Raw genomic sequence first — 27756 nt, 5'->3', positions numbered from 1 at the left:
ATTACCATTTTTCATTGCTTAAAACTTAAGTAATACTAAATGTTCAGAAACTCGATCTCTCAGTCAACAATAAAATATCCTCATTAATGTTCAATGATGATCACATCCAACTCTATTTTGTCATTTACAAACTTGGGTCATGACTTTTAACATATGTGTCCTCAGAAAAAAGTTTGGGAAACACTGTCACAAACACAAATGTCCATAAATATTAATTGCAATATAATTAGAAATACCATTAAACTTGCAGCAATTACCAAATAATAATCTTTTTTACCACGCTGTCCTAACAAACCAACAATTAACCCAGTTATTACCCTGGCACCCCAGTACATCAGTGACTTACTGTGCATCTAAACCTCAGGCTGCACCCTCTGATCCTCTGGTCAGGGCTTCTTGATGATCCCAAAGACCGGATTTAAAACTATTTGGGATATTTGTTTTCAGGCTGTGGCCCCCAAATTATGAAAGGCCCTGCCCTGGCCCTCGCTCCGTGAGGCAGACTCTGTAGACTCTTTTAAAACACGGCTTTTTAGACAAGCTTTTAGTCGACTATGTAATTCTTCTGTTCATGTGACTTATTTACTTACTAACCCTAGAATATTAAAGGCAAATTCTAATATTATAGGAGTTGATACACTACCGGTCAAAAGTTTTAGAAGTTTTCCAGTTATTTATTGCATTTCAAGGTCCAATGAAGAGCTTGAAATGGTACAGAGGTCAAAAACTGAACAGAGAGAGGTTAAAAAAAAAGATAAAAGAACAAAACACAAGTCCAAGCTCTGCCAAAACTCCCTCAGGAAAAAAGAACAAGACGGTAAAGCTTGAAAACATGAAGTGTCCAGCAGCACAGTGTCCAGATTTAAACCCCGTCGAGCTGGTTTGGGATGAACTGGACAGAAGAACGAAAACCAAACAACCTACAAGTGCCACACATTTATGGATACGTCTGCAATAGACTTGCGAAGAACATTCTGAAGAATATTTGATTTCTATTGTAAAAAGAACGAGCCACGAGTGTGTTCAGCTGTTATATCTGCCAAAGACAGACACTTTCATGAATCAAAAGTTTAAAATACATTTCAAAAACTCGATAAAGTTTGGTGTTCTAAAACTTTTAAGCGTACTGGGTGTATAAAAATGCTTAGTATCACCATTACATTCCTGCGTCATCTTTCCAGTTTATGCAAGAAGCAAATATTTGACGCATAATAACCTCACATTAGTGGCTATCGCTGATTGAAGGTAACGATTTGCCAAGTGTAGTTTTGACGATCCGTGGCTCCGATCCAGAAAACCAACCTGCAAATCTGAACCCACGTTTGCCAGTTTCAAAGAACCACATGAAAGCCGCGCAGTGTCACCATTTACATAACATAAAAGGGGAGAGAGATTAAAAAGTACTCCACACTCGGGGGAAATTTCCAAACTACGTCCCCTTTTTTTTGAAACTTCACGGAGGTGTTGTTTTAATCGTTACACATTTTTCGTTTATGAGGCATGCTCCGCTTCACTCGCGTCATATTTGTCTAGGGCTTTTCAATTGCAACATGCCTTCGGGTCGCTTCTGTACCAAGCAGTAGTTTTCTTAGGCCAAACCCACGGCATTTAAAACAACTTAATCTCCACGTTCCCACATTTCATTTGTTTATGTAGCACAAATGTGAACCCTACTGCTTCCAGCCAAGATTTCCCCAGCTCTAGTCTCGTGTGGATAGTCTTCCCAGTTGATTTAAGTGGACCGTGTTGAGACTTGCCGCTCGTGACCCAAAGCAGCGGCTGTCTGTCTTAAACTCCACGGAGGCTCCAACGCTTGTTACGAATAACCTGTTGGCAATGTTTTTCAGGTTGAAGAGATCCAGCCGGGATATTCCAAACTCAACTACGTGTATCTCGCAAAGGTCAGTGGGAGATGATTGGTGAAGTTTAAAGGGGCAAGTACGCCGCCCTGAGGGATTCCGATCGTTTAAAAGGTTGCATAAAATGGATTCTTCTGCGCATTAAGCCGTGTTTTAATGTTGTTACCTCCTCAAAGACATACCCGGACTAGTGTTTTGTTTCATTCACACATGTCTGAGTAATTATTTAGTATTAGTCTGTCTACTTCTCCAAAACTCAAATTGCTCTGTTCCAACTTGTGATGTCAGAAAGCGGAAGTTTTCAAGTTGTTTGCTATCTTTTTTTTTTTTTTTTTTTAAATCTTTTCTTCAGTAATTGAGTGTGTTTACGTGCACATCAGTATCCCGGTTATGAACCTTTTTTTTTTTTTTTTTTTGAGTATCCCGGTTTTGTCATGGTGCATGGTTACTGCAACATAAAGTTAAGTGCGCATGTCAAAAAGAGAAACACTTTTCATTCTTTTCATCACAACAGAAGCCAAAATAAATAAAGTGACCAACATAAATAAAGTGACCAACATAAACAAAGTGACCGACATAAATAAAGTGACCATACATGAGTGAAATACCTAAAGAGCAGCTCTAAACCTGCACACGTACATTCTGCGCTCGTATAATCTCTGAAAAGTTAAACATGAACCATCTCCAACTCGACATACGCACAGAACAGACTCACCATCAGCAGCACATCCTCTGTCACAAAAAGAACACTCATATTCCACTGAGTCATGTCCTTTAGTCCGACAGAAGCTGAACCACATCAGCGCACAAGGAGGAAGTTGTTTTTTTAGCTCTTACGTTTATGCAAATGATTCATGTGGTTTTAAGTTTTGCTTCTGTAAAACGTAAACAAATGTGGCAAAGCTGAATTATATGATGAAACGGGCTGATGTGGCTCTACAGTGGATATGTTTATATGTTGTAAAGTTGAGTTTATTTATTTAAGATTTTAATTAAGAATCTGTTGCAGTTTGTTTGGAAAGTTCGGTTTGATCTGCTGTAGTGGATCAGAGCAACTTGCCGAGCCTCCCGAACTTCCTTTTTTATTAATTATATAATTTTTGCGCTTGTGCATTTGTAAGATTATGTCAAGAAACCAGGACACTGTATTTGATCATGTGCACAGGGATATGAGTGTCCCAGTTTCTCAGTGTGCATGTAAACGCAGTATCCATACCGTCCGATCTCAGAAGCTCAGCAGGGTCGGGCCTGGTTAGTTCTTCGATGGGAGACACTGGGAAAATCAGGAGCCACAGGAGGCGCCAGTCACAAAAAATACTGTTGTTGTGTCCTTAGGCAAGACACTTCACCCACATTGCCTAGTCTGAAAATGGTGTGTGTGAGTGATGGTGTTGGTCAGAGGGACCAATGGTGTCGATTGGCATGGCAGCCTCGCTATATATATATATATATATATATATATATATATATATATATATATATATATATATATATATATATATATATATATATATATATATAATATATATATATATATATATATATATATATATACTTATTTACTCACTTATTCCGAACACTGACATAACCGGGATATGGATAATAACTGGGATACTGATGTGCAAGTAAACACACTTATTGCTTCAGAGATGGTCGATTTCAGGGCTGAAATTATTCAAATGATTCAAGTGAAGGTGTATGGAGTTTAAAAACACAGTGGAGCACTTCCTGAACTCTTAATATGCAGGCTTGTGTGAAGTTAAACGTGTGAAAGAAACAAAACACAACTTAATCAGGCCATTCTTACTGCAACACAAAACATTCTGGGGTTACGATGACCCGGAAGTACAAAACAAATCTAAGTCAGAACCAAACATTCATATCCAAACATTTTGACAAAATTAACAAAATGACTTTTGTGTAATGTCCCACTGACACGTGCTGCTGTTGTGCTTGGCAGTGCTACAGAGACCTGGGGCAGAGCGAGCGGGCTCGGAGGATGTGTGAAGCTGCAAACTCAGCACAAGCCGAATTAAAAGAGGTACAGCTCCGGGCACAAGAGCAGCTTTTCCGCCGTGACCCGGGTTAATGTAATAATCTGTAATTAATCCTGATCTTTAACAGGTAATCACTACAAACAGAGAGAACCGCATGTCACACGGCAGCACAGGGGAGGCGTGTTTAAAGGCGCTCGACCTGATTTTTACTGTCATCAAAATGTGAAAAACAGAACGAGTTCATTTGAAACAGTTCGCAGACGCCCAAAGTTCTTCCTCACTCACTTTATTCATTCAAAGTGTCCTAATTATTCAACATGATGAGTTTAGAAGCACTTTTCACAGCTCTCAGGAGGCCAGAGTAGAGTCAAAGTCAAAAAACCACTAGTATGCTAACCGTGCACTTCCTGTTACAATAATAATCTTTATAATTAGATTCAGACAGTACACAGTGCACTCAAGAGCTGCTTAGACAATAAATCTGTACAAGGGATTTGATTTAGAGAGAAGTTTTAATGAGACAGAAAGAATCGGGGTGGACCAAATTTATACTGAACACAAGAATCCAGGTGTAATCATTTAATTTCATAATTGAATAAATCAATCAATCAGGCAACAACTTTATTTATCCCAAAGCGTAATTCAGTTTGCACATCTCTGGTCATGCAGAATCTATAAAGAATAAATTAAAAAGAAAGACAGATGCAATATATTCACACCTCATACATTTACATTTAATATTAGACTAAGTCAGGGGTGTCAAACATACGGCCCGGGGGCTGGATCCGGCCCCCCAAGACCTTTAATCTGGCCCTCAGCTGATTTTCTACTAAAATATTTTAATTATATTTTCTATTAAAATATTGTTAATTTTCTGTGGTGTTTATCACAGCAGCGTCTCCAGCGTCTCTGTACGTGGCCCCTCCCACCAGAGCAGCACAAATGAAGACTTGTCTCTTTCCAAACGCTCTTAAAGGACGATCGTTTTGACTGTTGACCGTGACACCCTCATCAGAAAAATGTCCAACATGAGAAAAGTGGAGCCGAGTGCAGGATTTTACAAGAACAATTGACTTGTTCCTATTTACATACAAGTTCATGTTAAAACATTGTGTTGAAATTGTATTTTCCTTAAAGTTTCAGGTTGTTCATAATATTATAATATTTTGTAAAAGAAAGAGTTCATCAATTAAAAAAGATTTCTGTAATAGATTTGTGTTTCTCTGCACAAATATTTGAACTTATTGTTATTTTTGGGGTTTATATGCCTTTTTTTTTTTTTTTCCGGCCCCTTTGGGATCAAAGTAGGTTGAATACGGCCTCCGGACCAAAATTAGTTTGACACCCCTGGACTAAGCATTTGTGCAAGTTTTCCTGAGCGCGTCTTCTGTCACGTTTAGAGCAGAAGTGGGACAAAATTGCAAGACTGCAATTTGTTTTAATGAAACAAAGAATGACTAAACACAAAAATCCAAACAGACGTGACACTGATAATGACAAATGAACCAACAAAGGGCAAAGGGTAAATATGCACACAAATGAGACACATTACGGCGGGGCAAACAATCAATACAACAGGAAGTCAAAACACAAAATAAATAAAACCGAGTCGAGAATAGTAAAATAATTCAATGAAAATTAACACCATGACATCTTCTGTAATTAAAACTCCTGCGAGGACTCGTGCTTGAGCCGATCAGCTCATTTCAGACACATTTAATTGGGATAAACCACATCTCTAGATCAAATACTGAATGGAGATGACATTAAATGGACAGATGTGTGTTTTTGTGTTTTCCTCCAGGCTCTCGAGGCGCAGAAGGAGCTGGACGTCCTGTGTCCGGCGCTGGGGGTTTGACAGAGGACGGAGCGGTGTGCAGTTCTTACATTAGAGTATCTGGACCCACGTGAATGTCGTTTGAAGGAACGGTTCCACTCAGGAGCCTGCGGGTTTAACTTGAAGAAGTAAAAGTGCTCTGAACCGTCCTGAGACTCTTGAGTTTTGTTTTTTGTGTTTTTTTTTTGTTTTTTCCGGCCTGAATAATGACACACAAACTGGTTGTTGCAAATGTGTTTATTTTGATTTTATTTGTATTCGTTGTGCTCAGTTGTGGACCTTTGTGTGTGGATTTGCTCAGAAATAATGTAAGTGCACTATGCAGCTTGTCCGTGGATCCACCTTCTTGTCTCCATGGAACAGGGCTGATCGATCTATCGTTTTGGACCGAAAATCACAACCTCAGACAACACGATTTTGGGACCGTCAAAGCCACGTTTTTTTGCAGTGCTCCTAAAGTTTAGTTCCGCGTCGACTCGGCTCACACTGTCGCCGTCGTTTTTGATTTATGGGTCTGCGTCGAGGTCATAGACGGTACAAAAGAAGTGGACTAAGTTAGTGTGACGTCAAAATAGCGAAAACAAAATTCAGGAGCATGTGTCAGGGGTTAATAAGAACATTTTAAGACCAAAATGTCAGAAGGAGCCGGAAGAGCCTCCTGACGAACTTCGCGTTTGGCACACGACGGTTAGAACATTAACTATGTCCAGTCATATATACGGTCGATGGTCGAGGTCTATGCGCCGCGAAGTAATTCACCGCCACAACACGAGGAGGCGAGGATTTAAACCTGCTGTTCGTGTAAAATTTAACATGAACCATTTCCAAGGAGATAAAAGCACAGAACAGACTCACCATCAGCAGCACATCCTCTGTCACAGAAAGAACAAACATATTCCACTGAGTCGTGTCCTTTAGTCCGACAGAAGCTGAACCGCATCAGCGCACAAGGAGCGAGCTGTTTTTTTAGCGCTTATTAGTCCTGGTTTGGTCCTGGTTTAGTCCTAGTTTAGACCTAGTTTAGTCCTGGTTTAGTCCTCAGTTCAGTCCTGGTTTAGTCCTCGGTTTAGTCCTGGTTTAGTCCTGGTTTAGACCTAGTTTAGTCCTGGTTTAGTCCTGGTTTAGACCTAGTTTAGTCCTGGTTTAGACCTAGTTTAGTCCTAGTTTAGTCCTGGTTTAGTCCTCGGTTCAGTCCTGGTTTAGTCCTGGTTTAGACCTGATTTAGTCCTGGTTTAGTCCTAGTTTAGACCTGGTTTAGACCTGATTTAGACCTAGTTTAGTCCTAGTTTAGTCCTCGGTTCAGTCCTGGTTTAGTCCTGGTTTAGACCTGGTTTAGACCTGGTTTAGTCCTGGTTTAGTCCTGGTTTAGACCTGGTTTAGTCCTGGTTTAGTCCTGGTTTAGTCCTCAGTTCAGTCCTGGTTTAGTCCTGGTTTAGACCTAGTTTAGTCCTGGTTTAGTCCTCGGTTCAGTCCTGGTTTAGACCTAGTTTAGTCCTGGTTCAGTCCTGGTTCAGTCCTGGTTCAGTCCTCGTTTAGACCTGGTTTAGTCCTGGTTCAGTCCTGGTTCAGTCCTGGTTCAGTCCTGGTTCAGTCCTGGTTTAGTCTTGGTTTTAGTCGGCACAAAAGTTCAGCATCTTCGCAGTTCTTCTGGTGAGTATCTTAAAAGTGCTGCAATAATCGTGTAATATTTTACATTTTAAACTCAGTAATATTGTCATGTAACAAATGACTTTGAAATGACAGTAACACGTCATAAATAACACATTACGGTTTTAAAGTCACTTGCCAAACAGTGATATGCAAATGAGTCATGTGGTTTTAACTTTTGCTTCTGTAAAACGTAAACAAATGTGCTCAAAGCTGCATTAAACACATTAGTACTCAGTGTATGTCGAAAGAAAGGAAAGCGGACTACAGGAAATGCGGCGGTAGAGACGACCAATCACGGCTCTTATTTTCTGCGTAAATCGGGTTTTAAGGTCCAGCGTCAAATCGTCGGTGCAGGACTCTGGTCTGATGTAAGTTTTTGTGATGTTTGTAAATGTTCGTGTGCACTGAAACTTGATTTGAGAAAAAATCACGGATCGAATCGAAATTGCAATGCTGCCAGAAAAATCGCAATTCAATTTTTTCTTAAAATCGTTCAGCTTCTACCGTGGAGATAATATAGTTTTGCCTGAAATGTTTCACAGTGTGGCATTAAACCTGTATATCTTGCGTATATTGTATTAAAAAAAAAAAAAACTTTCCATTTTATTCAACAAAACTGAGCTGCCTCTTGGTCTGCTGCCATCACCTGCTTATTCCCACGGAGTTCGATAAGTCTAATGCCGTACTGTGGAACATTTCATACTAAGCAATAACACATCACCTGAAAGGCATTAGTAAAAGAACTGACGAAAAATTTAAATCGACTATTTCTAATGAATTCTGTCGATATTTCTGTGTATTTACTTTTTGAGACCATTATCCAATATGTATCAGTGTAAAACTATTCCAGACTCTAATACGAAACACAAGCTTCATTTTGATATGACATTTAAAGGTTGTATGGAGGAATTATTTTTTTGTTTCAAATTGTCAGTGAAAGTTTAAAACACCATTACAGAGACGCAGCAGCTTTGTAATTATGATGACCAAAAAAAAAAGAATGAAAATCTATCAACTGTGGATGTAGTGACGCCAGATAAACATCAGCCAATAGAAAACGAGGCTCCCTCATTTTCTATTGGCTGTTAGATCATCAATCAAACTTTTTATGTTTCTAGTGTAACTGACTCGTCGGCGTGCAGGGATTTCGTGGTTTATGCGGCGGTTCTTAGCGGGTTTTTCAAACTGTCGCTTCCTCGCAGTTCGCACAAAGTTTGTAGCGATGGCGGATGAGAATCCACGACCAGTTCGCCGCAAAAGAAAGTCCGCTTTTGAGGTCGCTGAAAGAAGAAGAGAAGGGGAAAAGGAGCAAAGACAAACTGAGGTGATTCTCGGAGATCTCTTCCAGCGATTACGCAAACGAAGCAGACGAAGGGTCTAAAAACTGATGCGTCGGTCGCTAAATTATTTCTAGACAGGTCACTTCAACAGTATTTCTGAACGTGCACTGACTGTAAACAAACGTGATTTCTAGAGTAAAGAGGCGGGAGGAGATGTTTCTACTGAGGAGCTGTGGAGGAGGAAGGTGGTGTCACGCATGCACGACATTTGAAAAAGGACTGTCGCTGTATTTCTTTTCCCTTAAAAAATCCTCTATACAACCTTTAAAGGAGCACTAAGTAACTTTTCCGATGGAGGGTTCGTCATTTTCTTCTGCCCACGTTGATGTTTTTTTTTTGTAGCTGAATGTTCCACCGTACGTTTCACAATACGAATATTGCGTTTATCTTTTTTTTAATAGGTGTCCAGTTTGATATCATGCGTTCTTACTGACGCAGGCTTGCCTCTTCACAGATCTGACCCGTACCTTTGCCTTGTTGTGTCTGTGGATACTTTGCAGTGACATAAAGCTGGGCGGGAGCAGTGTTTATGTATATGGTGGAATCTTCAGGAGTTATGATGCTTACACAATGCCTAAAACATTTTAAAATTGCCGGAAAACTCAAAACTTTCAACAAAAAAGTTAAGAGTTAATTTATTTGAACTTAAAAAAAAAACACAAAACATATAGTCTCCATGCTCTCAGAACATGTACGTTTAACAAAGAAAGAACCAACAAAACAAAACAAAGAGAATAAAATTGTTCAAAAACATTCAGAGTTCAAAAAAGGAGTACGAAGAAGCATATTTTATTTTAATTCTACCCTACAATTTACAATATTTCATCTACGTGAGTTTCAGTAGTTAAGTACATTATAGTGTATCTTTAGACATTTGACATTAGATAAGAGCGACTGTAACGCATTCAGAAAGACTTGTTTAAAAGCACAAATCAGCTCACCTGTTGTAATTCCAACTACCGTATTATTCGGACTATAAGGCGCACTTAAAATAATTTAATTTTATCTAGAAGTCGACAGTGCGCTTTATGTATTAATTCTGGTTGTGTTTACTGACCTCGAACTGATTTTATGTGGTACACGGAGCTCAAAAATCTGTCAAAATGTTTTAGTACGACTTTGGTAAACTATGAAAACTGATGGATTGTCGGAGCATTACGGCTACTGTAGTCAGGAGCCTCACGGAGTAAAGAGTAAAGTATAGTTCCGCGTCGACTCCAACGTGATAGAAGCACAGAACAGACTCACCATCAGCAGCACGTCCTCTGTCACAGAAAGAACAAACATATTCCACTGAGTCGCGTCCTTTAGTCCGACAGAAGCTGAACCGCATCAGCGCACAAGGAAAGAGCCGTTTTTCAGCGCTTGTAGTTTCTGCAAATGTTTCAAAAAGTTTCTGGTTTTAAGTTTTGTTTCTGTAAAGCATAAACAAATTAAACACATTATTACTCAATGTATATTTGAGTCCTCGTCATAGGAAATAAAAAAAAAAACTTAAATGATCCACCCACATTCACATTCATAATCCACATTCACCAAGACAGGGAGGAAACGCCGGGCGAATTACGCTACGATTTGCCGATGGATCTTGGACGCCTGGACTAAGGATCAGTCTCAAGTGTCGTCCGTTTGTTTCGCTTAATGCTCCTTATAATCCACTTATGTATGAAAATAGACGAGAGAATTCAACATTACTGATATTGCGCCTTATAGTCCAAAAAATACGGTATGTCAGTTTTCTTCTGGTCAGATTGTGTGAAATGAAGCTCAGATTGACGTCTAGTTTGAGTAACATCTTTAGACAGAGATACACAAAGTATCAATATAAGCAGATGCGTTTCATGCTCTGCCATAAAAACATTCAAGGCCAAAACTATAACATCCAGGGTTCCCACGGTCATGGAAATCCTGGAAAAGTTACGGAAAGTTTTGGAAAAGTCATGAAAATTTAGTATCTCTTTCAGCGTTCTGTTAAGTTCTCATTAGATTATTCTGATTATTTCCGAACGTCTGAGCTTTTTGTTTAAAAGAGACGATTTTGAATGTTAAAAACTATAATCCCAAACCATAAAATGAGTGGAAAGAGTTCACATTTCAGATTTAGCTCTAAAAATCTGATCAATTCTACACATTTAGGTGCCGTAAAGTCATGGAAAATTCACTTTAGGTCGTGAAAAAGTCAGAAAAGTTTTGAAATTTTGTCAGTGAAAACATCTATGGACAAAAACGCACCACCGTAAATGTTCCGTAGTGCTCCTTTAAGATGTCAAACAGGAACAATGCTCGGATTATTGCGCCGCATGCCTTCTTCACACGCTCTAGAGTCACATTTTTGTCATTTTTTTGTTTTATTTTTTATACAAACTTTAATTTCATGGTGCTTGAGCTTTATATCCGTCCTCTTGAAAACGCCTTTTTCCTTATTGGACTGAGATGCTGTGAACTGCTGCTTGCCTGATCGTTTTTTAGTTTACAGAAAAAAAAAAGAGGTACACTAAACATGATGGGCCTATATATTTTTATTGTTTTAATGTCGCTGGTACAAAACTGTAAACATTCCTTGATTATTTTGTTTTTATTTGACACGACGCATGAGGACGTGAAGATTTAATGCGAAGAAAAACAGAAGAAAAGAATTACCTTGTCACTTTGCATATTTTTCTACTTGTGTGATGAATGTTGTGCTAATTAATTATACACAAGAATGAAGATCTGGTAGAGTTAAAGCTGAAAAATACAAATTATTTAACATGATCGTGTTGTGAACCAAAATTTATTGCAATAAAGACATGTTTTTTGGTGACACTTTTGTTTCGGGACCACATTTTGATGACTAATTGTGTGATAATTAGCTGTTATTTAGCTGTTAGTTGGTATTTATCAAACACTTATTAATGCTTTTTTAAGATTTCAATGTTTGTACAAAATCCCCACAAAGGTAATGGGAAGAAAACAAACTGCAAAAAACAAATTCTAGTCAAGTTAAGTTGACTTGAATTAAGAAAATTTGATCATAATTTGAGTCAATTTCACTTGACAATTAAAATGATCTGCTAGTGGAACAAGAGTTTTTCTACATACAACAGGAGTTTCGAAAATTTTCTTTTCTGTGAGGTAGAAAATGCCAGAGAGCTGCTAATTTTTCTGCAAATTTTTTTTAAATATAAGAGCCATGATACGCCGAAGACGAGGTAGAGTTAGACGGATATAAAACATAATCCATTATCCAGTTATCAGTGTACAAAATTAGGCATTAATATTATACATTTACAAAGAAAATAGGAATTTAATCAATCAAATTTGAGTTATTCAGCCCAATATGTATAATTCAGAAATCCCCTGGTGAGTTACTTGGAAGGAGGTGGAGACCCCTGACTTAAAATATGAAAATACATCTTGCCACACTGAAAATAAAAAATAAAATTTAAAAATAAATAAAAAAAATAAAAAAACAACAACTTTTTGCACTTAAAATAAGAAACAAAATCGAATGTTGCTTGAATAAAGAAAAACACTCTTATTCCATTGGCAGTGTTGGGGAGTAACAGATTACATGTACTGGAGTTAAGTAATCAGAGTACAAATTATGAGTAACTGTATTCAGTTACAGTTACTGTTTCAGTGAGTGGTAATTGGATTACAGTTACTTTGTTGAAATAAATGGATTACACAGAGGGATTTTTCTGTTTTCACATTTTGGGATATATCCTTTTTTTTTTTTTTTTTTTTTTTTTTTTTTTTTTTTCGGTAATTCCACTCATTGCTGGACACAAAACCAGGTCTAAACCAGGTCTAAACCAGGTCTACACTAGGTCAAAACCAGGACTAAAATCAGGTCTAAACCAGGACTAAACCAGATCTAAAACCAGGTCTAACACCAGGTGTAAACCAAGACTAAACCAGGACTAAACCAGGACTAAAACCAGGTCTAAATCAGGACTAAACCAGGACTAAAACCAGGACTAAAACCAGGACTAAAACCAGGACTAAACCAGGTCTAAACCAGGTCTAAACCAGGTCCAAACCAGGTCCAAACCAGGTCTAAACCAGGACTAAACCAGGACTAAACCAGGTCTAAAACCAGGTCTAAACCAGGTCCAAACCAGGTCCAAACCAAGACTAAACCAGGACTAAACCAGGACTAAAACCAGGTCTAAATCAGGACTAAACCAGGACTAAAACCAGGACTAAAACCAGGACTAAAACCAGGACTAAACCAGGTCTAAACCAGGTCCAAACCAGGTCTAAACCAGGACTAAACCAGGACTAAAAACCAGGTCTAAACCAGGACTAAACCAGGACTAAACCAGGACTAAACCAGGTCTTAAACCACCTTCCCAACACTGTCCATCGGCAGATAATTTGACTTGTCAAGTTGAATCGACTCAAAGAAAGTCAAATGTTCTTAATTTAAGTCATTTTAATTTACCTAGTTATTGTTTTGTTTTTGTTTTTTTCCAGTGTTCGTCGTGTCTTAAAACACAGTGTCCCAAAACATTTGACATCATTTTATAAGCAGTTATCTGGAAAACTACTAAGTCTAGCTCAGTGATGATGTTGATGTTTGTCCACCAGATCCTTTAGCCCAACATAAGCAGCCTTCTAATTTTTGGTACCAAGTCCAAATTTCTTTGCCAGTTGCTGAAGTTTTTTCCAAATGTTGCATTGAAGGTTGCAGAGTCTTGGGTGAGTGTCTGCAGCAGATTCCAAGACGCAAAATGACTTCTGTCTGGAAGCGAACGGCTCAACCTGAAAACAACAAAAATAAAATCACTAAATATAAAAACTTGATCTGTTTCTATACATTCTGTGAAAATTTGAGGTTATTTCAACAAGAATTTCCAAATTACTGGCTTGCGAAATGATGTCAAATTTTTGGAGACATTTCCAAAATACAGCCAAAAACTCACTTGAAAGTATTTTATAAACAGTGTTGGGAAGGTGACTTTTAAAATGTAATCCCCTACAGATTACAGATTACATACACCAAAATGTAGTCTGTAACGTGATCCATTAAATTACTTAAAGTGAGTAATGTAATCTGAATACTTTGGATTATTTGATTTGCTGTAGAGAAACAAAGACGAGGAAATCTTCACCTAAAATGTTTTCTCTGATAAAAGAAAATGAAAAGCCTGGTTTAGTCCTGGTTTAGTCCTGGTTTAGACCTGGTTTAGACCTGGTTTAGACCTGGTTTAGTCCTGGTTTAGACCTGGTTTAGTCCTGGTTTAGACCTGGTTTAGACCTGGTTTAGTCCTGGTTTTAGACCTGGTTTAGTCCTGGTTTTAGTCCTGGTTTAGACCTGGTTTAGACCTGGTTTAGTCCTGGTTTAGACCTGGTTTAGACCTGGTTTAGTCCTGGTTCAGACCTGGTTTAGTCCTGGTTTAGACCTGGTTTAGACCTGGTTTAGTCCTGGTTTAGACCTGGTTTAGTCCTGGTTCAGACCTGGTTTAGACCTGGTTTACCTGGTTTACCTGGTTTAGACCTGGTTTAGACCTGGTTTACCTGGTTTAGACCTGGTTTAGTTTTTAGTCCTGGTTCAGACCTGGTTTAGACCTGGTTTAGACCTGGTTTAGTCCTGGTTTACCTGGTTTAGACCTGGTTTAGTTTAGACCTGGTTTAGTCCTGGTTTAGACCTGGTTTAGACCTGGTTTAATCCTGGTTTAGTCCTGGTTCAGACCTGGTTTAGTCCTGGTTTAGACCTGGTTTAGTCCTGGTTTAGACCCTGGTTTAGACCTGGTTTAGTCCTGGTTTAGACCTGGTTTAGACCTGGTTTAGTCCTGGTTTCGCCCAAAATGTGAAAACAGTTAAAATCCCTCTGTGTAATCCATTTATTTCAACAAAGTAACTGTAATCCAATTACCACTCACTGAAACAGTAACTGTAACTGAATACAGTTACTCATAATTTGTACTCTGATTACATAACTCCAGTACATGTAATCTGTTACTCCCCAACACTGATTATAAATACCAACAAATAAGTAATTAAACACTTATTATGCATCTATTAATATGTGGTCCCTAAACTAAAGTGTAATGTTTTTTTATTTCTTGTTTTTTTTTTTTTTTTTTACTATCTAAATGAGTCGTCACATTTACTTTAAAGCGACTGTTTGTCACATTTTGATTTTAATTTTCATGAACTTGAAACTCGACCCGTCTGTGCCCAGATACGAGATGAACATGTTCAAATCAAATAGAACTTTTGCTGCTAACAACTGTAACGCTGATGTATTCTTAATCAATCAAAAATATGTTATAATTATAAAAATTAATAAAATTATTTCTCAAGACAATTCTCCAATCAGAAAGCAGAATGAGCCTCACATGAGTCTCCCGTTTGGGTTGCCAGTTTCGATGCTGAAATCCAGTTTGTTTAAACCTCAAATGACTCTGATATTATCAACAAGTTCAACTAAACCAACTGGATGTACTTGGTTTTTTTGAAGCCAACGTTTCACGACCAGCAGCTTCATCAGGGCTTGAACTAAGTAAATGTAAACTTACCGTATTTTTCAAACTATAAGTCGCACTTTTTTTCATGGTTTGGGTGTTTCCTGCAACTTATATTTCACAGCCAAAACCAAAAATAAGAAAACAAAAAAATAACAGTTTTCTTCATTATTTGTCTCCAAAACCAAAATAAAAAAACAGACGATTCGGTTTTTCGGTTTTCGATTTTGTGTTTAAATGAAAAATGGTAAAAACGGATAACGACCGTTTCCCGTTTACGTGACTTTCATGACTGCGATGCCGGACTTTTGCACCGCGTACGGACTGAACCAGGACTGATCCAGGACCGGGACCAGGGCGGGACCAGGGTGGACTCTGAGCTTTGACTTCGAGCCTCCGCGGGGTCCGAGCCTCAGCTTCGAGCTCCGGCCCTGCAGTGGGCTCTGAGCCTCCGGTCTAGTGCCGGTCTGGTCCCGGCCTGGTCTCGGTCTCAGTCCTGGTCTCAGTCTCAGTCTGGTCCTGGTCTTGGTCTGGGTCTCAGTCCCGGTCTGGTCCCGGACCTGGATCAGTCCTGGTTCAGTCCATATGCAGCGCAAAAGTCCAGCATCGCAGTCACAGAAGTCACGTAAACGGAAACATCCGTTATCCGTTTTTTAATTTTGGTTTTGGAGACAAATAATGAAGAAAACTGTATTTTTTTTCATTTTCTTATTTTTGGTTTTATATTAAAAAACGAACGAACGACACACGGATTTTTCCCGTTCCCATATACTGAAAAAAAAAAAAAAAAAAAAACTAAATCTTGTTTGTGCTTTACCTGCAGGCTAAGGAACTGGCAACCCCGATCCAGTCAAACCGAGGACAGACTACACACTGTTCCTTTATGTAATCAAATCCACTCAAATCTAGATTAATGGGTTCCAGGTAAAAAAGAAGGAAAAAAATGTTTGTGAAGCATTACGAGCGCTACTACAACACATGACTCTGCCGCCATCGCTTGTGAACGATGATTAATACGAGCGGAATCTCTCATTAAACCTGTGCAATCATAATACCGTCCGCCTTGTCTTTTCTTTGGGCTGTTTGCTCTGCGGTCAGCACAGTTAAGAGTCTCTTTATGTAACGTTCGGAGGCTGAGTCCACTCTCAGGAATCTGAATACGTACATGTCTGTGTGTGTGCAATCGGTGAGTAAGTGTCCGTTCTTGCGTCGCCGTCTGACGAGCAAGAATTCAAACATGGACGTGATTCAAAGCTCCGGTCTGGTCATGTCTCGCTCCGTTTTTTTTGTTTTTTTTTTCCCCCCACCGGGCGAAAAGCGCGGCGGTGGAAATACACAGCTGTTTGTTTGTACAGTCACGGCGCTCACCTTTTCCCTCGTGCGCTCGTGTTTATGGGAGAGCAACAGCTGCACACTCCAGCTGTTGGGAACGGGGGGGAATTCTGAGGCGTGACCCGGTGTCGGGGGAAGACGGCAGGTAAATCCAACACGGAATCAGCTGTTGTTGACTTTTTGCGCGCGCCGGCCCAGAAGCCTGACACACTTTTTCCATTTGTTTTTTTTATTATTTACGTTGTAGATTCTCGCCGAAGGCCCGTGTGGAATGTAATAAACAAAAAATAAACTCAAAATGACTCAAAATGATTTGTTTTTTTAGAGCCGCTCTTTGTTTTGACCCTTGGTTTTTCACTTTTGGCATTATTATCGGTCTTAAATCTCCAGCACAGGCCAGTATTTAGTTTTGACTGACCTGCTGCTTTAATTTAACACTTATATAACAAGACAAGAGCACCAAACATGACTCAGCTCTCTTAGAACTTTTGTGGTTAAAAAAATGGCTGTGGAGGTTTGTAGTTAATTTAAATAAACAGAAATTTAATTTAATTTAAAACAAAATGACGGAAAAATAGACTTAAACTTGGACTTAGACCAGACATGTCCAAATGTGGCCCTCAGACACATTTTTCTTGGCCTCAGGCTTCCAGGAGAATTGGTCCACATGACCTTGCATCAATGAAAAATTAACTTTTTATTGCAAGTTTTTTGAAAATCTACCTTGATAAAGCCAAGATTTAATATTTAGCGTTTGGTTTTGACAATCTTAGTGTGAATATGTGGAAACACCGGCTTGTCCAAAGTCTGATCCTGTCACATCTCAGACGTTCAGCAGGTCCGGGCCTGGTCAGGACTTGGATGGAGACACTGGGAAAATCAGGAGCCACGGGAGGCAGCAGTCACAAAAAAACTGTTGTTGTGTCCTTAGGCAAGACACTTCACCCACATTGCCTAGTATGAAAGTGGTGTGTGTGTGTGTGTGTGTGTGTGTGTGTGTGTGTGTGTGTGTGTGAGTGTGTGTGTGTGATGAAAAGTTTGGAGAAAAGTATTTGGACACAGTAGACATCACAATATATTATAATATCAAAGAGAATAATAGTAATAAATAATAATTTAAAAATCAAAATATATAAAAAATATTCAGGCAGATAAGGACATGAGAGCTTCACTGGTCAGAACTTGTACAAGATGTTAAAACATCAGATGCTCTTCCAGAATGAGAACCTGCAAAAAACAAAAAAAAAAAAACAAAAACATGCCTTTTGACATGTACATAAAAGTCCTCATACTCTTTTTACTGTCCTTTTACTATCATTATGTGTGTACACATATATGTGTGTGTGTGTGTGTGTGTGTGTGTGTGTGTGTGTGTGTGTGTGTGTGTGTGTGTGTGTGTGTGTGTGTGTGTGGCCTGGGAGCCTGAGTTCTGTGCAGTATTTTTGCACTTTTCTGGACTGAGATGTCCGTTGTTTTTCCTGGTTTCTGTTGTCGTTTCTTCCAGTTTGGGGGTTACAGCCCCGAGTGTTCGATCACCACAAGCTCCACTGATGTCTTCAACTTCCAGACCTTCTCCAGCTCCTCCTTGAGCTCCTGGTGTTTCTCTAGTTTCTCATGTTCCTTTTTCCTGATTTTACCATCACTTGGTGTTGTGATGTTCCACCACCACGACTCTGCTCTGTTTCTTCTCCACCGTCACTATGTCTGGTTGGTCCATCTCCATCCTGTCCTTCTGTATCTGAAGTCCCACAGGATCTTGGCTCGGTCGTTCTCCACGACCTTTGGAGATGTTTTCCCACCTTGATCCTGGGGTCTCCAGCCTGAACTCTGCACACATGTTTCTGTACATTATGACTCCACTTGGTTCTGTGGCTCCATGTTTGTTTCCCTGCAGCATCTTACACCTGCAGTTCTGTGCTGGACTGTGTCAGGAGCCTCTTTGCACAGTTTGCACAATGAGTGTCAAACTCATTTTGTTCCAGGGGGCCAAATCCAACCGACTTTGATCCCAAAGTGTCCGGATCAGAAAACTCATGTCATATAAACCCCAAAAATAACAATAAGTTCAAATATTTGTGCAGAGAAACACAAATCTATTACAGAAATCTTTTTTAATTGATGAACTCTTTCTTTTACAAAATATTATAATATTATGAACAACCTGAAACTTTAAGAAAAATGTAATTTCAACACAATGTTTTAACATGAACTTGTATGTAAACAGGAATAAGTCCATTTTTGTTGTAAAATCCTGCACTCGGCTCCACTTTTCTCATGTTGGACATTTTTCTGATGAGGGTGTCACGGTCAACAGTCAAAACGATCGTCCTTTAAGAGCGTTTGGAAAGAGACAAGTCTTCATTTGTGCTGCTCTGGTGGGAGGGGCCACGTACAGAGACGCTGGAGACGCTGCTGTGATAAACACCACAGAAAATTAGCAAGATTTTAATAGAAAATATCATCAAAATATTTTAGTAGAAAATCAGCCGAGGGCCAGATTACGGGTCTTGGAGGGCCGGATCTGGCCCCCGGGCCGTATGTTTGACACCCGTGGGTCTTGTCTGTTGTGGTAAATCTGTGCCTCTATTGTTTAAGTGCCCAGGGCCTGATACTTTTTTACTATAATCTTTACTATAATTCCATATATTTAATACTTTCTACCCTATTATTTTTACTACACTCACATCCAGTGTTGGGGAGTAACAGATTACATGTACCAGAGTTATGTAATCAGAGTACAAATTATGAGTAACTGTATTCAGTTACAGTTACTGTTTCAGTGAGTGGTAATTGGATTACAGTTACTTTGTTGAAATAAATGGATTACACAGAGGGATTTTTCTGTTTTTACATTTTGGGCTATATCTCTCTTTTTTTTTTTTTTTTTTCTTGGTAATTTCACTCATTGCTGGAAACTAAACCAGGTCTAAACCAGGTCTAAACCAGGTCTAAACCAGGACTAAACCAGGACTAAACCAGGTCTAAACCAGGTCTAAACCAGGACTAAACCAGGTCTAAAACTGATCTAAACCAGGTCTAAAACAGGTCTAAACTAGATCTAAACCAGGTCTAAAATAGGTCTAAAACTTATCTAAACCAGGTCTAAACTAGATCTAAACCAGGTCTAAAACAGGTCTAAACTAGATCTAAACCAGGTCTAAACCAGGTCTAAACCAGGACTAAACCAGGTCTAAAATAGGTCTAAAACCAGGTCTAAACCAGGTCTAAAAAGGTCTAAACCAGGCTAAACCAGGTCTAAAAATAGGTCTAAAACCAGGACTAAACCAGGTCTAAAATAGGTCTAAAACCAGGACTAAACCAGGTCTAAACCAGGACTAAACCAGGTCTAAACCAGGACTAAACCAGGTCTAAACCAGGTCTAAACCAGGTCTAAACCAGGACTAAACCAGGTCTAAAATAGGTCTAAAACCAGGACTAAACCAGGTCTAAAATAGGTCTAAAACCAGGACTAAACCAGGTCTAAAATAGGTCTAAAACCAGGACTAAACCAGGTCTAAACCAGGACTAAACCAGGTCTAAACCAGGACTAAACCAGGTCTAAAACCAGGACTAAACCAGGTCTAAACCAGGTCTAAACCAGGTCTAAACCAGGACTAAAACTAAACCAGGTCTAAACTAAACCAGGTCTAAACCAGGACTAAACCAGGTCTAAACCAGGTCTAAACAGGTCTAAACCAGGTCTAAACCAGGACTAAACCAGGTCTAAACCAGGTCTAAAACCAGGACTAAACCAGGTCTAAACCAGGACTAAACCAGGACTAAACCAGGTCTAAACCAGGACTAAATCCTGCTGTGCGGACGTGTCTCCTCGTCTTCTATCAATAATATTTTTTTTATTTGGTTCAGTAAAGTCTGGGCTTTTTATTTTATTTTATCATAAATAAAAAAAACATCTGATGTTTTCGATTTCCTCGTCTTTGTTTCTCTACAGCAAATCGAGTAATCCAAAGTACTCAGATTACATTACTCGCTTTAAGTCATTTAATGGATTGCGTTACAAACTACATTTTGGTGTGTGTAATCTGTAATCTGTAGGGGATTACATTTTAAAAGTCACCTTCCCAACACTGCTCACATCTAAACAATAGAAAATAAAAATAGTCTAAATAAAGAGTCTAGTTTTTAGGACTGAAATTGCGTTTGAAAGTTGAATTTACGACCTTGGAGAAGCCCAAACTCCCGCAGATACTATAAATACTGTGAGTCACTGTAGCTCCTGGTGTCGTCTTCGCGGTGCAGGCAGACTCTTGTTTATCTGATGTTGATGTCTGCACCTGATGCCCTGGAAGCGTCTGAGGCCATGTGAGCCCAGCCTTTTGTGCGCGGCCAATTATCTTCTCGATATCAATGTATCGGTTTGCAGTCTGTGTCAAAATAATATTAAACTGGGCCAAAAATCTAACCTCGCGCGTTTAAAAAGGGAGGGAACAGTATGTGAGATTTGTTTTTGTTTCACATTTTACAAACACGACCTACTTATAATCCAAGTTCAGATCTGTAACGACGATTCATTTGTGTTCAAAAACTGTAAACGACGGCCAAGATCTCGTGCACGTATGAGAAAAATGATGGTTAGATTTTTTTCCCACGTGTTCACATTTGGATTGGACTCAAAAGCGTTAACGTGTCGGTGAGTTACATTTCTTACATTTCCAAAAAGCAAATCAAATATATGCCAAGACCAAAACTGGAAACTGAACCGTGAACTGTATATTTTAGGAATGATGTTAAAATCTCGTCTTGTCTCGTTCTCGTGGACCCGATCTCGTATCTCGTCGTGTGGAAATTGTGTCTCGTCCCGTCCGTAGTTCCTAATAATAGACGTTTTCCACAACAGCTGGAAGTGTCGGGATGTAGAGTAAACGTAACTCCTGATTAATTTTTTTCTGTGGTAAAATATCTGTGTAAATATCTGTCGTATTTCCCACCAGCTTCATAAAACGGTTACACCCTTATCATCAGAAGGCCCACTAGTCAGAAAATCATGACCTCTTCTATTGGTTTGTCAGCAACATTTCTCTTGAACAACTGAATGTATATTTGATGAAAGCAACAGGGAATAATCCCTGGATATCAGGGAAGAATTAGTAAACTTTTGGATGTTTACCAATTAAAAATGGCTGCAACATCAAAATTTTTTAGAGATACTGACAGGAAAATAATCATAATCATGCACAACAGCATTAGCTAAGGCCAACATTACTTAATTTGTTGGTTTACAAACCCACCAATGCTATATTAAAAGAAAAAGATTTAAAATAAAATTGAGAATGAAGGTTGTAGAGCTCGAATTACTGAACATTTTACAAGGTGTTGCCTGAAAATCTGACAATTATTAACTCTGTTCCACTTAAGACAGACATTTCCACCAAAATCATTATTTCCTCAAACATTTTTGCTGTATTTTAAGGGTTTAATATATTTATTACTTTTAATATTCACTCTTTTAAATATTTAAAACTTGAAATACAATTTCATTTGTAACAGTTTGTAACACGACCTGAACATGGATTTTCTAGAGGCTCTTCTGATGATAAGTCTGACCCCTCATAAAACTGCCCCATCATCACATCTTCATTCAACAAGGTCGACAAAGGATAAACATTCTGTCCAGTAAGAATTTATCCACAACTATCAAGGTAAGAAATTTACTCAAAAATACCTTGAAAAACATGCATTACTGTGCAGGCTCGCCTCTCCGCAGATCTGTTATAGGGCCCATTTCATGCAAAATCAACTTTTCAGAGCTTTCTACCTTCTAAGAGTGATGTGTGGGCCTGGTATTTGTCGCTGAAGTGGTTTTTAGATTGATTCGGCGTTTTTTAACAAATTGCAGCGTATTTCTGCCACCCTCCCACGTGAAAACAAACTAAAGCTGCTACAACGATGACACGGCAGATTCACCTATGACGCGTTTGACGAAACAGGGGCAGGGGGAGGAGCAATAGTCGGTCTTTCATAGTTCCTGGTCTGTGACTGATCCAAGAAATCAGTAAGATTTCAGAACTATTGTGTAATGGATGTTCCAGAACCCAAATTGTGCTTGTTTATGTGCAGAAGATACAATGTGAAAAGAGTTATTTTGCATGCGACTTTAAAGAAGTGGTAAAATGACTGAACTCTGAGCCTCCTTTGTCTTTGGTCAGGGATGTGAAACATCAGCTGTGTGCAAATGAAACACATGAAAAGTGTTTTACCAGAAGAAAAGTAACTGCTGCTCTGATGCTTCATTATCATCAGAGCAAAAGGGAAACACCGGTCGCACTTTTTGTGCATCAACTCCTAAAACTCTGTGTATCTCACTTTACACCAAACTGTATTTTTCCAGAATTTCCACTCTAGCCAGAATTTTTAGAAAGATTCGTTTTCAGAGGGGAATTAGCCATTTGTGTGTCAAAGATGGAACAAACAAAGGGAAATCTCTGTTTTTAAAAATACCCATATACATGTAACCGGGGCCTAAGTTTCTTTTGTGAAAAATGTGCAAAAGGTAAGAGCTTTGTGCATTTTTGAACAGTGAAGATGTGTGTGCTTTTCTCTAAACTGAATTTAACCAAAGTTTGACTGTTCCGCTGCTGTGACACATCGAACGATCAGATTCAAAGAGTCGTCATCACATTCTGCGTTTTCTGATCTTTCAGTGAACGCCGATCCAGATGAATAATGTTTAGAACTCAGTTCAGACTGACACACGGATCAGTCTGGCCTGGACCAGGTTAGAAAAAAATACCTTCATGGACAAAACTTTTTTTAAACTAAGAAACACATTTTATCTTTTGTGCTGTCGAAGAGTTGAGTTGAGGAGCATTTTTCTAATAAAATGACGTCTTTGCTTCACATTTATGGCTCCATTACTCATCCGGATTCACTCAATCTTCTGTGTTTGACTTGAGACTGGCACAAAGACGTTACAAAACAGCTGAATTCCTCGTTTTGTTGGCACTTTTTGATAACGAGGTCAAACCCAGTGCTGAGTCTAATCTGCACAAACAAATTATCCGTGTTCCTATCAGCCTCGGTAAATCTGTACAATCAGGTTCAGCATTCATTCTCCTGTGCGCTCAGACCCCTGCGCTCACTTCCACGGAGCTCCTTACACAATCCGCGCCGCCGTATCTGCTCCTGTTTTATGGGCCTTCATTTAGCCTGACGCAGATTAGGGCTAGAGCGTGATGCTAATCTGCTAAAGCGCCTCTGACAGGTCTAAGCTGCGACAGGGGACGTGTCTTACCACAAGCTTCATGCAATACTTCAGAAATGTGCAGGAGGATTAAGAGCAGCCGCTGAGCAAACACGGGTGATCTGAAAGTATGCACCTGAGAAGACGGCGGAGACAGACGGGGGGATAGACGACGAACACGGCTGCAAAACAATACTGGATCAATGGGTTCAGAGTGAAAATTGCAACCGTGGCCCGATTTAAACCAGACCGATTGTGTAAAATGGACTTTCCAGAGCTTTAACCGTGTTGTGGCTGTTTCCCGTCACCGTTCGCACTTATTTTTTGAGCGATTTCTGCATGTTTGAGTACAGTCGTCTTAAATCGCCCGTTTTCAAGACGTCAATTTGCCGATCACCTCCAAAGGTGCACACCCACTGCTCTGTACGTACCGTATTTTCCGGGCTATTAGACTCGTTCTTAAGCCTCCAACTGCATCAAAAAACGACAGCGCGCCCCACAATCCAGAGCGCCCCATACGAATCCACTCGGGTGTCACAGTACGACTTGAGTAAACTACAAAGCCGCAAACACACACGGAGCAGACAGCGACCGCGCGGCGACAAACACCCACAGACACACTCATCACTCCACGCCGACGAGGAACGGAACGGAGGAACGGACCGAAATAGCGAGCGCAATGTGCCGCTTCTAGACACGACTGAACAACTGAGTCACTGCGAACACGCCGACAATCCGTTGGTCCCAGACACACCCTCCCTACACGCCACAACTGAACAAAGCCCAGAGTCACCGTGAACGAACAAACAAACAAAACCACTCACCCATCACACTGTTGGGTTTCCTTTAAAGTCTGTTAGGTCTGCCTAAACATTGTAAACAAGAAGAAAGACAAGAGATTAATTCAGTTTTTACTCGCGAGGAGAACGGGCAGAGAGTGGGCATCAAAACCAACAGTCTCCACACGTTCTGATGCCTCAAGGCCGTTCTCCTCTTTTTATTTCATTAGGAGGCCCTAGTTACAGAACGATAATTCTCAAGGGGAAGGGGAAACAGCAAAGACATAATAAGAAACTGATGAAGCTATGCATAGTACAAACACATAAAACATGATTAACAATCAGGAGGTGCCTTAGGTTTGGACAGACACCATCATAACTCTTGCATGTGTGACAGTGGGAGTTGGCTTCATGTGAGGAATCATCTCGAGGTTCACTAGAGCGATAGGACACTGCACACAGTTGTCAAACACACAGAGGTTATTCATTTTCATACAAGTGATTGGTACATTATAAATCAAAGAATTGTAGTTACATAAATGGTTAACTCATAGGCATAGAATATCACACAAGTATTTAGCAAATATGGGATAATAAAACTATTCTGACAAAGTCCCATGCGGTTTATTTGTGAAAAAAGTTTGAAAATAGACCATTTAATGACAGTGCGTCTTATAATCCAGAGCCACTAATAGTGCAGAAAATACGGTTCTTCATTTTACTCCAATTTTGTTTTCTTAATCGGTGATACACGTACGATTCTACATTGTGCAGTCATTTTGGTGCAAATGAAAAAAATTCTGCTACTTGCTTGATCTGCAGGATTCTGTATTATGTGTGACCTTTAGACATTTTAGATCAGTCCTGAGCATTGTGCAGCTCCCGGCCCTTTGGTTGACTTTGACCGTCCCGTTTAAACTCAGTTGGAATTACAGAATAAACATTTTATATTTTTACCTCATGCATGCATGTTTTTCATGTGGCCATGTGGAAAAAATAATTGGACACTTCTTTTATGTTACAATTAAAAATGTACAAATGATGACATAATGATCCACAGGTGTCACAGATTATAAATACAGAGCTACACAAGCGCAGTAGGTTTTCCCTTTTATATGGTGAACCTTTTGGACCATTCGAGGTCGTGTCAAGACGCCTATGGAAACAAGAAAAAGAAAAAAAAGATGTAATTGCAGTGTGTAGTTATGTTCAGCAGATCAACAGTTCAAACCAGCTGCCTGTAAGTGACATCCGAAGACACGATTAGATTCCCGTCGCCCATGGAAATCTTTGCAGAATCCACGGTTTTATCTTCATCTTCGGTCATCTGCAAACCTGTGTGAGCTGCCTACACTGCATGGACATTGGACAATCAGATCAGATCAGGCCACACAACTGAACTTAAAAGGCCACTAAACACCATCATCACTTTTTTCTACTGATGATCTGTGTAAATGGGTCTAAAATAGGAAGTGTATTTCTATCCCTGGCCTTATTTTGGCATTTTACTGCATATTTGTTAAAAATCGCACTTTTGGGTCAAAGTTGGGTCTGTAAAGGCCTTTTTAGGATCAACTACGGCCAGACCAGAACCAGATCAGACCTGAGACTCGACTCTGCACAATGTACAGTTTGTATTTTTGATATTATATGAAAACATGTGCATTATATTTGAAACATTTAGGCTCGTCTATGAAATCTAAATAATACAAAATCTCACCAAATAAAAACGAGATGACAGAAGCTCCACAGCCTCTGTCCCCTGCACCAACACCACATCCACAAACCCACAGAGGAGCAACACCGCAACATCAGTCCCACCGCAACATCAGTCCCACCGCAACATCAGTCCCACCGCAACATCAGTCCCACCGCTCAACAGACGCTTCATGCCGCTGAACGGACCCTCACCGCCAACAGCGCCAACTCTGCTGCGCAACATGCAAACAAACAGCACCATGCGACGATCGCCATCGGAGACATCGCAGGTGTGAACACGGTCCACAGATCCTCAGGTAACAGCGCCCGAGTACGACACGGCCCAAACGTGCCACCACGAGTGCACCTCTAGTACAACAGACGCTGGGACAGACAGTCGCACTGACTGGACGTCCCCGAGCAAATCTCGCACCTCAGTTTAAAAATAAAATAAAAATGTTGTGTGCTGTGTATAGTATATATATGCGTATATTATTTATCCAATACCTGATCAAAGCTTAACGGCCGAGTCCGGATCGAGCCCACAGTCATGTGATCGGCGCCAATTTCCGATCATGTGATCAGATCGAGACAACTCTAATTTACATGTTTGTTTTTTTTTGTTTTGTTTTTTTCCTTTTGCATGATCTTGTCTTTTAGTATGCATTGTGATCCACCGATAAATAAGTAAACACAAATGCAAATATGTGTCATTCATTTGTGGGCTTCTACCCTGTGTTTTTAAAGTTTCATTCATATGTTAATACGCCCTGTAATTAATATCTGTGTTCCTTGACATGTTGTGTATGTTTTTGGACTTTGGAGTGTCAATGGTGAATGTATATGGGACAGATAAGGGGTGTATCTCCAACCTTTAGCATCTGCCAGTCTGTTATGGGACACGTGTTGGGACAAAGTGCTGTGTATGTTTCCATAAAGATGTTAACTCAACAGTTATGCTGGTATAAAAGGCATCCAGTTTTTCTGTGCATCAGTGGGGGAACGTCGACCGCGTTGTCGAGGGACGACCGACGCACAGAGAGACGCCGCGTAGGCAAAATCATGCTGAATCAACTTGAATCTTGAGACCTGTTTTTGCCTGAATTAATAAAGAGACATGTGAGACCTGTTCTAACTCTCCAAGCGTCTTTCTTAACATCCTCTGTTCAGGCTGCTTCCAGGAGAAGCTGACACATTCATAATCATGGAAATAAAGAATGATAAACAAAACTTCTGACAGGTGTAGACAGGTGCATCTTCGTTTTACCACATTCTGATTCTGTCAAAAAAGTAAAAATTTGCTCTAATGAAAAAGACCCAGACATGACCTCAACACAACACAGTGTGAACCAGACCAAATCATGAAAACAGTCGGGACGGGAAACGATTTCACGAGACAAAATTGCCACAAGATCCTGCACACGTGAGAAAAGTGATTTTTTTTCCTCCTGAATTCATCTTCGGCCTGGACAAAAGAAAGTCTTAGGGAACTGTGAACTGGATCGCTATTTATTTATTTATTTATTACAAATGATGTCAAAAATCTGGTCTTGTCTCGTTCTCGTGGACTCAGTCTCGTCTGGTGAAAACTGTGTCTCGTTCCGCCCC

The 27756-nt window shown here is 39.7% G+C and overlaps 1 protein-coding gene across 1 annotated transcript in view; it reads left to right on the top strand.

The window, feature by feature from the left end:
- Positions 1-5841, top strand: part of LOC110170133 (regulator of microtubule dynamics protein 2) — a 137054-nt gene extending 131213 nt beyond the window's left edge. Inside the window, exons 9-11 of the mRNA XM_055162587.1 lie at positions 1848-1901; positions 3820-3900; positions 5661-5841. Coding sequence (XP_055018562.1) covers positions 1848-1901; positions 3820-3900; positions 5661-5714 — 189 coding nt within the window. The 3' untranslated portion in view covers positions 5715-5841. The remainder of the gene's footprint in view (positions 1-1847; positions 1902-3819; positions 3901-5660) is intronic.
- Positions 5842-27756: the final 21915 nt, after the last annotated feature.

This window comes from Boleophthalmus pectinirostris, unplaced genomic scaffold (assembly GCF_026225935.1).
Source record: "Boleophthalmus pectinirostris isolate CB_2022bp ecotype Guang Dong unplaced genomic scaffold, ASM2622593v1 HiC_scaffold_5, whole genome shotgun sequence".
In the NCBI taxonomy this organism is placed as follows: Eukaryota; Metazoa; Chordata; class Actinopteri; order Gobiiformes; family Gobiidae; genus Boleophthalmus; species Boleophthalmus pectinirostris.
Note: the sequence above shows the minus strand (reverse complement) of the source record. Positions and strands in the feature narration are given on the sequence as shown.